We start from the raw sequence: 13,259 nt of genomic DNA, 5'->3' as shown, positions 1-13,259 counted from the left end.
TGGCAAAGTGACGAAACCAGGTGAGCCTGTCTTCTCAGAGAAGAAGACCCAGTCCTGGGTTTCCCTCAGCCTGGCACAGACAGCATTTCTTCCAACTCCTCTGACTCCTCCCCTGCCAGCTAGAGAAGAAGGGGGTCTGGGGGAATTGCCTTGGGCTTTTCTTCTGGAGAAAGTGGAGTGCCCCATCTGGGTCCAGATGCTACACAGAACCTGGGTGGAGGGACCATGTCTGGAAGGTACAGCCCTAATTTGTGTGGCGTAAAACTGAGGTAGGAGATAAAAGCTATTTATACACCATTCAGCAGTCTAAGCACTTACTTTCTATGCCCTTTGACCCCTTAGAGCAATCCAGTGAGGCCAATATGCTTTTGTGCACTTTGCAGATGTTATGTAGGCCTAACCAAGAGTCATACCCAAGGGTCAGGCTCCTTACCCCCATGCCAGCTGCCTGTGAGTGGCTCCAGAGGAGCTGGAGGCAGGAGACAGAGCAGAGCCTGGGGGCTGGGCAACAAGGGCTCTCCCCATCTCCTTTTGTTGGGACAGATATTGAAGGGTGGACTGAGTAGTTCATGCATGCCCTCACTGACTTGAGCAGAAATGGACAAACAGAGCAGAAAAATGAGATACTGATCCTAGCTGGACCACTGGCCAGGGAGGAGCCACATCATATGTACAATGGAGGCTACCGCCTTGGGAGGGCTAGCAAGGATCAATCCGGCCATTCGATGATAAGAGGCACCCCGAATTCATTCCTGAATAGAAAAAACGTATCAGTGGGGAGGAGATGGCATCCTCCTTACCTTACCTAGCACTATCCCCGTGGGAAAGACTGGGTATCCATGTGGGAGAGACCCAGCCATACTACAGGAACTCTATCACCAGCCATCCTACCAAACGGCTCTGGCAGAATCTCCCTGATGTCCTCCTGCTGCCTTGTCAATCATGGAGCAGTCTCTAGACCAGTGGTTCTCAACCTGTGGGTTGTGACCCCTTGGGGGGGGGCAGCTGTTGAATGACTCACAGGGCTGGCCTAACTAAGACCATCGGAAAACACAGCTATTTGCATTATGATTCGTCACTAGCAAAACTACAGTTATGGAGTAGCAATACAATTTTATAGTTGGGGGTCAGCACAGCATGAGGAACTGTATTAAAGGGTCGCAGCATGAGGAAGGATGGGAAAGGATGCTCTAGGCCATCTTCTGTGGTCTAGATATGCAGCAGGCCCTCGGGTGCCTGGGTGACGGGAGACTCCAAGGACTCCTTGGCATCCCTACCTTGATGATAGCGTTATTGTCATCAATCAGTGTATCAGTCACTTCGACACGATTCTCCTCCACCACCTTCTGCAGCACCATGCGGAAGGTCCCGACTAGTCTGTGAATTGTAGAGGGGACAGGATGTTGCCAGAATGAGGAGCAAGGCTGATGTCAGTGTCTGGCTGGCAAGGAGACACGGGCAATTGTGAGGACCCTGGGCTGGGATTGGAGTAGCCCGGAAACCATGGCTGGCCTGGCCAGGCCAGCATGTCTGTGAGGGTCCCTGACCCCTTACAAGTGTGGATGGTTGGATATATGTGGTTGGCTCCCCCTAGAAAACTTGGAAGAAGAAAGAACTCTAAATGATGTCCACAGATAGAGACAGGGAATTTAGCATTGGGATTGCAGCTGGTCCCCTGCAGTATGGAGGCTTCCAGAACCCATAATGGTGGTAGGGAGACACCCAGACTCCTGATGATGATGGCAGTGCGTGCGTGCGTGCGTGCGTGCGTGCGTGCGTGCGTGCGTGCGTGTGTGTGTGTGTGTGTGTGTGTGTGTGTGTGTGTTTTGGAGACTGCACCCTGGGTCATGCTAGTTAAGTGAGCTACAGCCTCTGAACTATATAGCCCAGCCTCCTGGCTACATAAGCACCCCTTCCCTCCATTTCCTGACTGAGGTAGAGGCCTCTACTCTGATCAACACCAATCCTCCATCCATCCCACATTTGCAACTGGTAAGCTCCTTGTGACCTCTGAATCCCCTTAATTTGGCTGCACAGTAGGGACAAGCATACAGAATTGGGTGAGAGGCACAGTCTTGGCCTCAGAAACGCAGCTCTGATGCTTACATGGGTGCTATCTGCCCTGGGAAACTCACCTAAGCTTTCTCGGTCTTGGTTTTGTTCTAAGCTAAGCTAATGATTTCAGCTTCACGAGTGCCACGCTCATCCCGAACACACAATGGCTCCACCTTATGTTCCCATCATTGCTTGTGGAGCCTCAGAGCAGTCTGCACGTTCTATGTCTAGCCTCCATTTGGTGTTTCCTGTACACCAGAGTCCCCCCGCGTCTATTGCATTTATGAGTGAGCAGCAGCGGGTGTCTGATAAATGCTGAGTTGGATCCCATCTCAGCCTGGAAGGCTGTTGCTGGTGGAGAGCAGGGCGTCAGAAAGATGCCTCTCACAGTACTGACCTGGACCCACGGAGAAACATACACCATTTCTACAGAAGTGAAAAAGGCTTCTAGGCACACACAGTATGTGAAGCCTGGAAGGGATCTGGGGGACACGTGCTGCTGGGAGTTTGCAGAGGAGGGAGGTGGGCAAGAAAGGGAACAGGGACATAACCAATGAATGACGAATATGAGTGAGATGAGTTATCAAATGAACTCTGACATAGACTGGCTGCCTATAATATACTATGGGATGCGGAGGTGGCACATTGATTTTTTTTTAATTTTAAATTCTGGAGCTAGGGAGATGCTTCGGTGAGTGAAATGTTTGCCTCACATGCATGAGGACTTGAGTTTAGATCCCCAGTATCTGTCTTTTAAAAGACAGTCAGGAGCTGTGGTGCGGGTCTCTAATTCCAGCAGTGAGGACAGTGGAGATAAATGAGTCCCCAGAGCTCATTGCTGACCAACCAATCTGAGGAACCAGTGAGCCCCAAGTTTAGTGATAAATCCTGTCTCAAGAAATCAATGTTAGCTTTTGGCCCACAATACACACACACACACACACACACACACACACACACACACACACACACAGCAGGGAGGGCATACATTTGTATACCCATGTGCACATATACACATAAATATGTATGTATGCACACACACACACAGCTGTGTTGAGCACATGGTAGATTCAGCCATAAGACGGATAAACATGAACTGTTTGCCTCCTAAGCTCAGAGACTCGTTGAGTTTCCCATATCTCGAGGGCAAACTGTCCACCATGCCAAAGCTGAATTGGACTTTTAGCTTCTTCCCAGAGAAGCTCTGTAGAAGAGCCTAGCTCCATCTCGGCTTCTCCTCAGCTTGCAGAGGCACATGGAAGGCCCGAATGCTGGGCTGGGACCCAGGAGATGCCAAGCCATTGCTGGGCAGTTTCAGTTCTCCCTTTATAAAGAGAAGGGGCAGGGCACTGACCTTGGGGACATCACAACAGTCAGCAGTGGACAAGTAATAATGCTCTGGCTTTGTAAAAGCCTCAACTGTTATGGTTCTAAATCAGTGGCATGATCTTGGAACCCCTAACTCCTCACAGACCCACTGTCACTGCCAGTGTGCAGCATTTACCAATTTCCAAAGTGCAAATGCTCATAGAACACCCAGTCCCAATAGTCTAATGGTGTAGTCCCTAGAGGGATCTGCAGAGTCCTAGAGCACCTGCTGGCTGGAGGTGGTGGTGGGAGCCCCTGGGCATGTGCACTTCTAAGCATCCAAGGGATGCTGTTGCTACGGTTTGGGCAGACAGCATCTCTGCCCTACTCTGAGCCTTTCTGTCAGGCTCTTCAAGCCACCGTCACCCCCACTAAGCCTCACCAGGCAACTGCCGAGTGCTGGGACTTGAGCACATTTGTTCTCAATCTTAGATGCCCAAGAATAGTCAAGAAAGGTCCCTTGGTAGAATCTACCTGGGTGCTGCAATGTGACAAAACGCCCCCCAGGGGGCAGGAGGGAGCCATTCCCCCGCAGTTGTTCAGAGAGCCTCTGATGTCTTCTAGATTTCTTGTGCATTACAGTCTGAGATCCTAGGCTTGAGAGGAGAGCTTGGCCCTCACAAATCCCCGAAATGACCTCTCTACCTGGTTCTCAAGCCTCTTTCAGACACAAGGGTGCCAGTGATGTCAGTACTGTAATCTGTTGCCACTGCTAGCCCATTCACCCCTGCTGACAACACATAGCAAACTGACCTTCTGGCAACCCCTCACCATTTCCTTACTTCCCGGGCCAAGCTCTGTGGACAGGCAAACTGTCCTTCCCTAAGGGAGGAGGTATAGACAGTGGACGAGCTCGGCTCTCGGAATCAGACAGATGTAACTTCACCTAGCAGTCCCTCGGGGATTCCAGCACCCGGCAGCTATAGGATTCTGTCTAGTTCTGCAAACTCTGTAAGTCTTGGGATTTTTTTCCTTCTCCCAAAGGTATCGATGCCACCCAGTTCCTGGGATGCCATTAGAGAGATACAGCTCTATGATGCTGCAGTCCTCGGCATCACTGGCTTGTCCCCCTGCTGTTGTGTGTGTGGCCTGCCTTTGGAGGGTTCGGCCAGGGCTGGTCCTCTCTGTAAGCGGGGCTCTGGGAACAGATCCAGGTTGTTCCCGATCCTTAAAGTTCTGCCTAGAACCAGAGCCTGTTAGTGAGTGGAGTGAGGTGGGGCCAGGACACTAGGAGCTTGCACTCTCAAAGAAATTAACACATTCCCAAAGAATGATGGTGGTGCTGGTGCTGGTGGTGTGTATGTGTGTAACTAACAGCTCCCCTTTCCTCAAATGATAAACATAAATACAACATAGAAATAATAACTTTTGAAATGGACTGTAAAGAATGTTCTGAACCTACTATTGGGGCCTCAGTTTCCCAGGCTGACTCCACATCTTTTATGCGGCCTGAGCAGCTCACCCTTTAAAAAGAAGGACCCACAGAGGAGCCCGGGAGAATCCAGGGCTCTCAGGTAGACAGTGGGAAGGAGGCTGCAGGTGCTGATGGGTCCAGAGACTGACCACATCAGAGCGGCAATCAGGCACCAGAATCCTGTCAATAATTTACCATCTTCCCCTGGGAGCTGGTGTCAAATGCCCCGGGCTCAGTCCGGCTTCCACTGTACTCCTGGTTTCTGAATTATTCAGGATCTCTGGCATCCTTGGTGGAAGGAGCCATTGCCCCTTAAAGTCCTGTTGAGGCTATGTGGGATGCATAACATCTCATCCTAATGTCCTGTTTTCATGGAAGCCCCAGGTTTCTTGGAGGAAGCCCTGGTTCTGAGTGGCCAAGCACACTTAGGGACCTTATGGTCCCTACCAGGCAGTTTCCTCCTTTCCACCACATCTCAACTTCCTGGCAGCCCCTAACACCACTGGGTAGAACCAGGTCGGCCTCTCCTTTGACCCTAACTCTAAAGGGGGGAAGCCCCGAGTCCCACTCAACTCCAGGCACCTTACTCCCAAAGTTGGCCTGTATCGGGATGGCCCTTGTCTCTTTTTCCATCCTAGGTCTTGGTCAACAGTGGCCTGGACAGTCTCTAAGTCCTCCTTCGCTAGGCCTGGGCACCATGTGACTTTCCTGTCTTCTCTTTGGTGGGAGAAGGAGGGCACAGTTAGGCGAGGGGGTCACACTTCCTCTGTCTTCCCTCTTCTTGGCATTTAAGAACACCTGAAATGAGCATTAATGTTTGGTAGATTCACTGTGTGGTTATCCATTGCCCCCTAAAATATCTAAATCCTTTGATTTGTCTCTAGCAGGAGTCGTGATGGGGGCCCTCTGTATTTCTGTGTCTGCTCTGGAACCCTGCATTGTAAGTGATTCAGCAACCTCTTCCTCCGTTTCCTCCATCACATAATATGCTCTGGCTGCTGGGAGTGACAGAGGTTGAGAAGACATATGTCCTATCCTAGCTCTTCCAGAGTCTTCTCATATGACCTCCATGGGCCTCTGAGCCTCGGTTTCCCGTTCTGCACAGTAAAGGTTTTACTGCCGAGCGCCAAGGCTCCTGGAGGCTCTGACTTCTGTGGACAGGCTCTGGGTGGAGTTCTTTGGTACCCTCCCTGGATTCTGATTCTGTCTCTCCTCCATAGTCACTCGGTCTGCATTGGGCCTTTCTCTTGTTCCTGCTTCTCCCAGCCTTATTAATCACAGGGGTATCTCACATCAGATAAGGTCATGCTCTATCTTTGGGGGTCTCTAGTGGGATGCTTTTCCAAAAGTTTTTATTGTGGTACTAGAGGAAGTTGACTGAGTGATGTGATCCCCTGGAGACAGAGGGAAGGCCTCTGTGCATCAAACGTATTTTCCACAGTCGTGCCAGCAGGCTGGAGACCCCCCTCTACAAGGGATCTGTTCAGCTCACTTCTTGCAGCAATAGGCACTCACTACTTCCTGAGATAGCACAGATGTTGGAGAGTACTCTTCCAGCTGTTTGCTCCCCTAATAAAGCAGCCTGTTCCTCATGTGTCTCTCCTCTTCACATGACAGAGAACTTCCCGAGGACAGGGACTGTGCCTTGATCCCCCATTTTAGCAACCGTCATGACTCACACAGTGGAGGAGTAGGTGGGTAGGTGAGTGGATGAGTGGATAAATAGGTGAATGGATGGATGGGTTGAATGGATGAATGAGATGAATGGATGGGCAGGGTTCATAAATAGGTAGGGTGCACGAATGGGGTAGTTTGAATGGATGAATGAAAAATGGATTGTTGGATGAATAGACAGGTTGGTGAGAAGCTAAATGACCCTAGGGCTTCCTCTTGAAGCTTGCATCTACTTGCCATAAGGTAAGCATTAGAATCCCCACCCCAGACAACCACAGGTGCTGCCTATTAACATTCTTTACAGCTGATACCAGGAGAGTGGACTCTGGCCACCCTTTCGAGATCCTATTCCTTCTAACAAAGGGTTAGGTTAGCTTCCTTGTCTACACCCCCTTCTCACCGCTGAGACACTTAGAGCCTTCACTGGGCCAGCATTGCCACACCTGTTTGGACACCTGGCAGTTCAGCCATGGTCTCCTGTAGGTCACACAAGAGCAACGGATGTTTTACACCAAGGCAGAGTGTCTCAGTTTCCTTGCGTTTAGCTAACATTCTAGCACCTTCCAAAACCTGCGTGTCACCCACAGAGCAGGAAGGGGGCTACTTCGATTGATCAGCTTGTAGGGTAATGTTCATGTGGCAGGTGCATTTATTTCACTTACAGAACGGAAGCTCTATGAGGGCAGAGACCTCTCTCTTATCTAGTTTAGTTCACGACATACAGTTTGCGCTTCATAGATGTTTGTCGAGTGAATGAATGAACAGATCTATCTCATTTCGTTCCCACAGCTGTTTTGAGACAAGTTCTTATCTTTCTCACACATAGGGACAGTGACCTCAGAGGGGTTACTTAGTCCACTCAGGGCCACACCTTAAATCACTGCCCAAGGGTCTGAGATCACGTTTGCCTCCTACGCCACAGTGCCAAACGGTCTCTGGTGGACAGCTCCGCCCTCAAGGCCGCAGGATGCAAGAGCCATTCAGCTTTTAGCTTCTCTGATGGGCTGCACCCTCCAGGATGAGTGAGGAGGAGCTCAAAGAGAGGGGCATGTGGCTTTAAAGATGCCGGGTTGAGGGCTGGACAGGAGGGTGAGCTGGTCTTGGTTAACAATGGTTGACAATAGCCAGGGTATTTTGAGGATCCCACAAGAAGCAAGATAGACAGCTCTTAGGCCTTTAAAGATGGGTTCAAAGGGCAGGGCTCTCTTGTAAGCCTGAAGGAGTCCACGAATCAGGCCGGGCCCCAGCCCACCCCATACTTACTTGTTGCTGAAGACTTTGCTGTAGTTGAAAATCTGAATCTCCAACATTTCATTTCTGTCAATACTGCTGGCCACCGGCCACCGGAACATCTGGGGAGAGAGGGACAGCTGTGGCCTTGGGTGCAAATAGCAGAGAAGTGATAAGATGGGGCCTCCTAGCAGCCAGAGTGACCCCCTCACATGGGCCAGGCTCCCCGGGTACAAAGCATCCACACATCCTCTCTGTTACCATAGCTCAGAGATGTCTAGCAGGCTGCCAAGGTCACAGGGTAAGTGGGAGGGGGACCCCAGGTCTAAGAAGGACTTTTGACCCTCAACTGCATGCTGCATCCACTGCCTCCCAGCTCCTGTGAGAGCTGAGAACGGGGGTGCAGCCAGGGTGTGGGTGGACTCCAGGGCAAACCCAGCCAGTGGGATGGGAGCTGGGTTCAGCATGAGCTGATTGGAGTCCTGACTTCCTAGCTCTCTCATAAGTCGCTTGGACCAGTCCAGGCTCTGCCCTGGCCATCCTCCCATGGTGGTAGTGTGAACAACAGGGCCTCATTTTGAAGCTCTTTCATGTCATGAGGGTTAGACCTATATATAGTCTGTGCCCAACTTACTGTTCCTCCAGTCACACCCCTGGAGATGTCTCTACATCAATAATAAGGATGAATTAGAAATTCAGTGGGTTTTTTTTTTAATGCCCTAAAAGTGGCAACTAGGACCCAATGCAGCTCATAAAAGAAGTCATCCTTAGGGAAAGCCAATGGTGGACGGAGCCAGGCTCCCCCCACCCTCCAGGCTCTGTCATTCCTGTTCTCACCTAGCTCTCTTCATTTTAAGGACAACAAAGGCAACGGGGTGGGGTGGGGGTGGGGGTGGGAATAAAGAAGATAGAATTCCATCCTGTGTATAACATTTGTGGTACTCCCTAGAGAAATAGCCTGCAGCCATCACCTTTAAGAATACACAAGTTCCTAGGGACACCTGCCTGGCAGTGAGTAGATGGCCTGTTCTGCTCCCTGATCCCCAGAGACCCTGCCCTCTGAGCCGAGAGAGATCTGGCATGTCTCTGTTGGTAGACCTGGAGTTTATCCTTTGTGGGCCAAGTTGGGCAGAGCCAACAAGAGGACACCCTCCAATGGCTGCCCACCAGGGTTGGGCTGACCCCTCAGTAACAGGAGAAAGGATGAGTTAGAGCCAGGGCTCAAGGTGTATACCATGACACAGGCCACTCAGGTCCCTCCTAGATCCCACTGTACAATGCCTGCTAGGCAGCCCATGTTTGCAGACACCACATGCCGATGGCACCTGGAACAGGTCAGAACTCCTCAGGAAAGCCGTCTCACCACAAGGACAAGTCACGCCCATAGTAGAGACTATGTCCCCATGCCCTGGTAGAGTGGGAGGGGGCTAAGAGAACCTGAGTGAGACCAATGCCCATCCCAGGCCTGGTGCGTCAAGCATGGGGACAGAGGAAAGGGGCAGACTGAATCAGGTGCTGTTCTTTATAGGTGCTCAATACCCTTCTGGGCTTGATGTTTGCTTTGTATCCTAGGTTGGCCTCGAACTTGAGCATCCTCTTGCTTCCACCTTCCAAGTGCTGGGCTATAGGCTTGCACCATCCCGTCTGTTTTATTTGGGACTGGGGATTGAACCCACTGTCGTACATGCTAGGTGAGCACCTACCTACTAAGCCACACCTCCAGTGAGGCTGGACTTTGGGTTAGTAAGTGACCAGCAGGCTTTAAGGGCTGCTCAGAGTTGTTGAGAGATGATAACCAGGGATTCTGACAGACTAGATAGAAAGTGGTGACTTTAGCTTTAAATGTCCTCTATTTTTCCTACCAACTTCAGACCAGTGGACAGTTCAGGAATAAATAATAACAGTGATAGTAATAATTTTTGCTGTTTGCAGAAAGCTTTACAGTATGCAGGAGGCTAAAGTCTATATGTATATTAATTCATTTATTCTTTCCAACATTCCAGGAAGCTGCTCTGTTTCATGGATAGGGGAGCCACAGCTCTGAGCAATGGGATGAGGCAGAGTTCTACTGATGGGTGAGTGGACCCTGCTGGATGGAGGCTTCTGAGAGCTGGGCCTGCAAGCCTGCTATTCCATGGTTGGACTTCCTTCTCCCAGACTGGGGACTTTAAGGGCTGGGGCTTCCAGGGCTATCCTGCTCAGTATTACTTCCCTTCATGTCATCTCTTCTTAGGACTAGCCAGGTCCCAGGGAAACTGTGCTGGCTAGTTTTATGTCAACTTGACACAAGCTACAGTCATCTGAGAAGAGGGAGCCTCGGTTGAGAAAATGCCTCCAGAAAATGTGGCTTTAGGCAAGCCTGTAAGGCATTTTCTCCATCAGTGATTGATGGGGGGTGGGCCCAGTCCTGGGTTCAATAAAAAAGCAGGTTGAGCAAGCCACAAGGAGCAAGACAGTAAGCAGCACCCCTCCATCGCCTTTGCATCAGCTCCTGCCTCCAGGTTCCTGCCGTGTTTGAGTTCCTGCCCTGACTTCCTTCAGTGATGGACAGAGATATGGAAGTGTAAGCCAAATCAACCCTGTCCTCTCAAAGTTGCTTTAGTCATGGCATTTCGTCACAGTGATGGTACCTCTGACTTAGAAACCCTGAGGTGAGCATCAGAGGGGAGAGTCCAGAGGTTGGTGGGGGTCCTAGTAGCCCATGGGCCATGTTTCACCATGGCTCGGCTCCTGCTCTCTGATGCCTGCAGCAGCTCAGCTTAGCTCGGCTCAGCTCCACAGAGTATGTAGTTTTCTTAACGAAGTTGCTTAGATGAGACCACAGGGAAATAAAGATGTTCCACAAGGCCTGACTCACTAGCTGAGGGGATTGTATGGAGGGCCCACTGAGCCTGGGTTTCCTGGGATGAAGAAGGAAGGGCACTGGTTCCGTGGGTGGATTGTGGGTGGCTCCTGGCACTGATACATGAGAAGGAGCAGGAGAAACACCCTAGAAGTGGCCCCCTTGGAGAGGAAGTATTTTAGGTGGACACAATGGTAACAGCAGTGTCCCTTGGAGGGAGTGATAAGCTGAGACGGGGGAACCACAGAGAGAAACTGCTGGCTTCTGCTTGTCCTCCACTGGGGTGTAGCTCAGTGGGTCACAAGGGCAGACGGGACATAAAGGGCCGCCTCTCTGTCTCTGCCTCTTTGTCGTGTCTGTCTGTCTGTCTGTGCCCTTCTCTCTGTTTTTGCTTTCCCTTGTTTCTGGCTCTCCACCCATCTGCTTTCCTTTGTCTTTCTCTGCTTCTGACTCCCTATTTCTCTGTTTTTGTCTGTCTTCCTCACTGGTTCTCACTCCTTGTTGCCCATTAACCTGATTTCTGGAAACTTTTTGAGGCCCCTTGCTGTGGGTTAATGCTCTTATACACTGTAAAGATTTGTTACTCCTGTTTGTTTAATAAAGTGCTGATTTGGGCTGGAAAGATGGCTCAGAGGTTAAGAGCACCGACTGCTCTTCCAGAGGTCCTGAGTTCAATTCCCAGCAACCACGTGGTGGCTCACAACCACCTGTAATGAGATCTGGCGCCCTCTTCTGTGTCCATAATAAATACATAAATCTAACAAAAAACAAACAAACAAACAAAAAACACTGATTGGCCAGCAGCCAGGCAGGAAGTATAGGTGGGGCGACCAGGCTAGGAAAATTCTGGGAAGAGGAAGCCAGCCAGATGCAGAGGAAGTAAGATGAGAATGTTGGACTGAGACAAGGTACCCAGCCACATGGCTAACACAGACAAGAATTATGGGTTAAGTGTAAGAGCCAGTTAGTTATAAGCCTGAGCAATAGGCCAAACAGTTTATAATTAATATAAGCCTCTGTGTGTTTATTTGGGACTGAACAGTTGCGGGACCAGACAGGACAGAAACTTCTGTCTACATTTGGTGCCCACCATTGGGCATTGATCCACATAGACCTGAAAAAGCTTTTAAAAGATTCTAAACACATAGAAACAGAGCCACATTGGGTTTCCTAGCCTCACAGTCTCATGTCATCAGCCGCACAGAGACAAGATGGAGCTGGCCACCAGCAGCTGCGAGCTGAGGGGCATGGCAGGCTCCTACAGTCTCTCCCACAGGCCTCAGTACAGAGAGGATTCTCCCAGCCGCTGCCTGCAGGCTTGAGAGCACAGCCTCGGGCTTAAAAACACAGCTCTCGATACTTAATGCTGCTTCCCAGAATTGGGGAGGTAAGCGTGACTCCTTGGTACCTATGCCATGATGGAAAGCCCGAGTGGGACAGAACTAGCAGCCAAAGCCACACTTCTATCCTAGTCACTCAGTTTAACGGTTTAAAAACTCTCCTGGTCAGAAAAGGATTACAGATACATAATAAAGACAGGTTCAGATGGTAAAAAAAACTCTAAACAGGTTACAGTGTGTATAAAAATATGGAGGCCTGGGGGAAAAAAGAGATAAAGTCTTTAAAAAAGAAATAGAGTAATAAAAATACAATAAACCATGTAAAAATGGAAAATACACAGGGAATCTGGATACTGTATATTATTGTGTCATCTTTGGGATTTTTTTTTTTAACTGCAGAGAGATATTTGATTGTGGGGGCTGCTAAGTTAAATCAGCATATATATTTTAAAGATATCTTAGACTTGGGTCTAAGGATATGTTGCTTGGGAAAAGAGGTTCTGCTTTTGTGTCCACAGAAGATGAGAACCTGTGGATTGCTTCCAGGCTAATGTAGTTTGATTGACCAAGACTCCCTGAAAGGTCTCTGATGACAGCCATGACCCAGATGATTCAACATCTGGAACAGCTTCAAGGCAACTGGCTGAGACGATCCAGCCTCACAGACTACTACAACCAAGATTTAACTATAATTTTAAATTTTCTCAGGATCCCTAAAGATTACCAATGTCCCCAATCAGCAGGAAGTAGCCTAGAAAATTATGCCTACATTCCTCAAGAAGTGGATTATGGATGTTTCTTTGTTGGTTAAAAAAGCTAAACAAAGGAGATTAGATTCAGGGTTTTTGTTTTAAAAAGAAAAGGGGGGATGCTGTGGGATAATGCTCTTGTACACTATAAAGATCTGTCACTCCTGTTGGTTTAATAAAAGGCTGATTGGCCAGTAGCCAGGCAGGAAGTGTAGGCTGGGTGACCAGATGAGGAGAAGGCTGGGAAGAGGAAAGGCAGAGATGGAGTCACCAGCCAGATGCAGAGGAAGTAAGATGAGTATGTTGGACTGAGAAAAGGTACCCAGCCATGTGGCTAAACACACAAGTCTGAGCAATAGGCCACACAATTTATAATTAATATAAGTCTCTGTGTGTTTATTTGGGACTGAATGGCTGTGGGACCAAGTGGGACAAAAACTTCCATCTACAGCCCCTGGTCCCCAGCTTCCATACTGACGGAGCTAGAACCTTAGGTGAGATCTAAGCCAGGTGTGGCGCCTGCTTCTCCTTACCATGTGACACCCTCTGACACATTGTGATGCAGTAAGGCCTAAGCAGATGCCAAG

At 49.7% G+C, this 13,259-nt stretch overlaps 1 protein-coding gene across 6 annotated transcripts in view; it reads right to left on the bottom strand.

The window, feature by feature from the left end:
- Otof (otoferlin) overlaps positions 1 to 13,259 on the bottom strand; it is a 100,653-nt gene that overhangs the window by 54,709 nt on the left and 32,685 nt on the right. For all 6 annotated transcript variants that reach the window (XM_036170934.1, XM_036170932.1, XM_036170935.1 and 3 more), the window contains exons 3-4: positions 7,775 to 7,863; positions 1,278 to 1,377 (exon numbers count right to left, since the gene is read on the bottom strand). In XM_036170934.1, the coding sequence (XP_036026827.1) occupies positions 1,278 to 1,377; positions 7,775 to 7,863 (189 nt within the window). The remainder of the gene's footprint in view (positions 1 to 1,277; positions 1,378 to 7,774; positions 7,864 to 13,259) is intronic.

Source organism: Onychomys torridus, chromosome 21 (genome assembly GCF_903995425.1).
Source record: "Onychomys torridus chromosome 21, mOncTor1.1, whole genome shotgun sequence".
NCBI classification, from domain to species: Eukaryota; Metazoa; Chordata; class Mammalia; order Rodentia; family Cricetidae; genus Onychomys; species Onychomys torridus.
The sequence above is the reverse complement of the archived record's forward strand: the minus strand, read 5'-3'. Positions and strand labels throughout refer to the sequence as shown.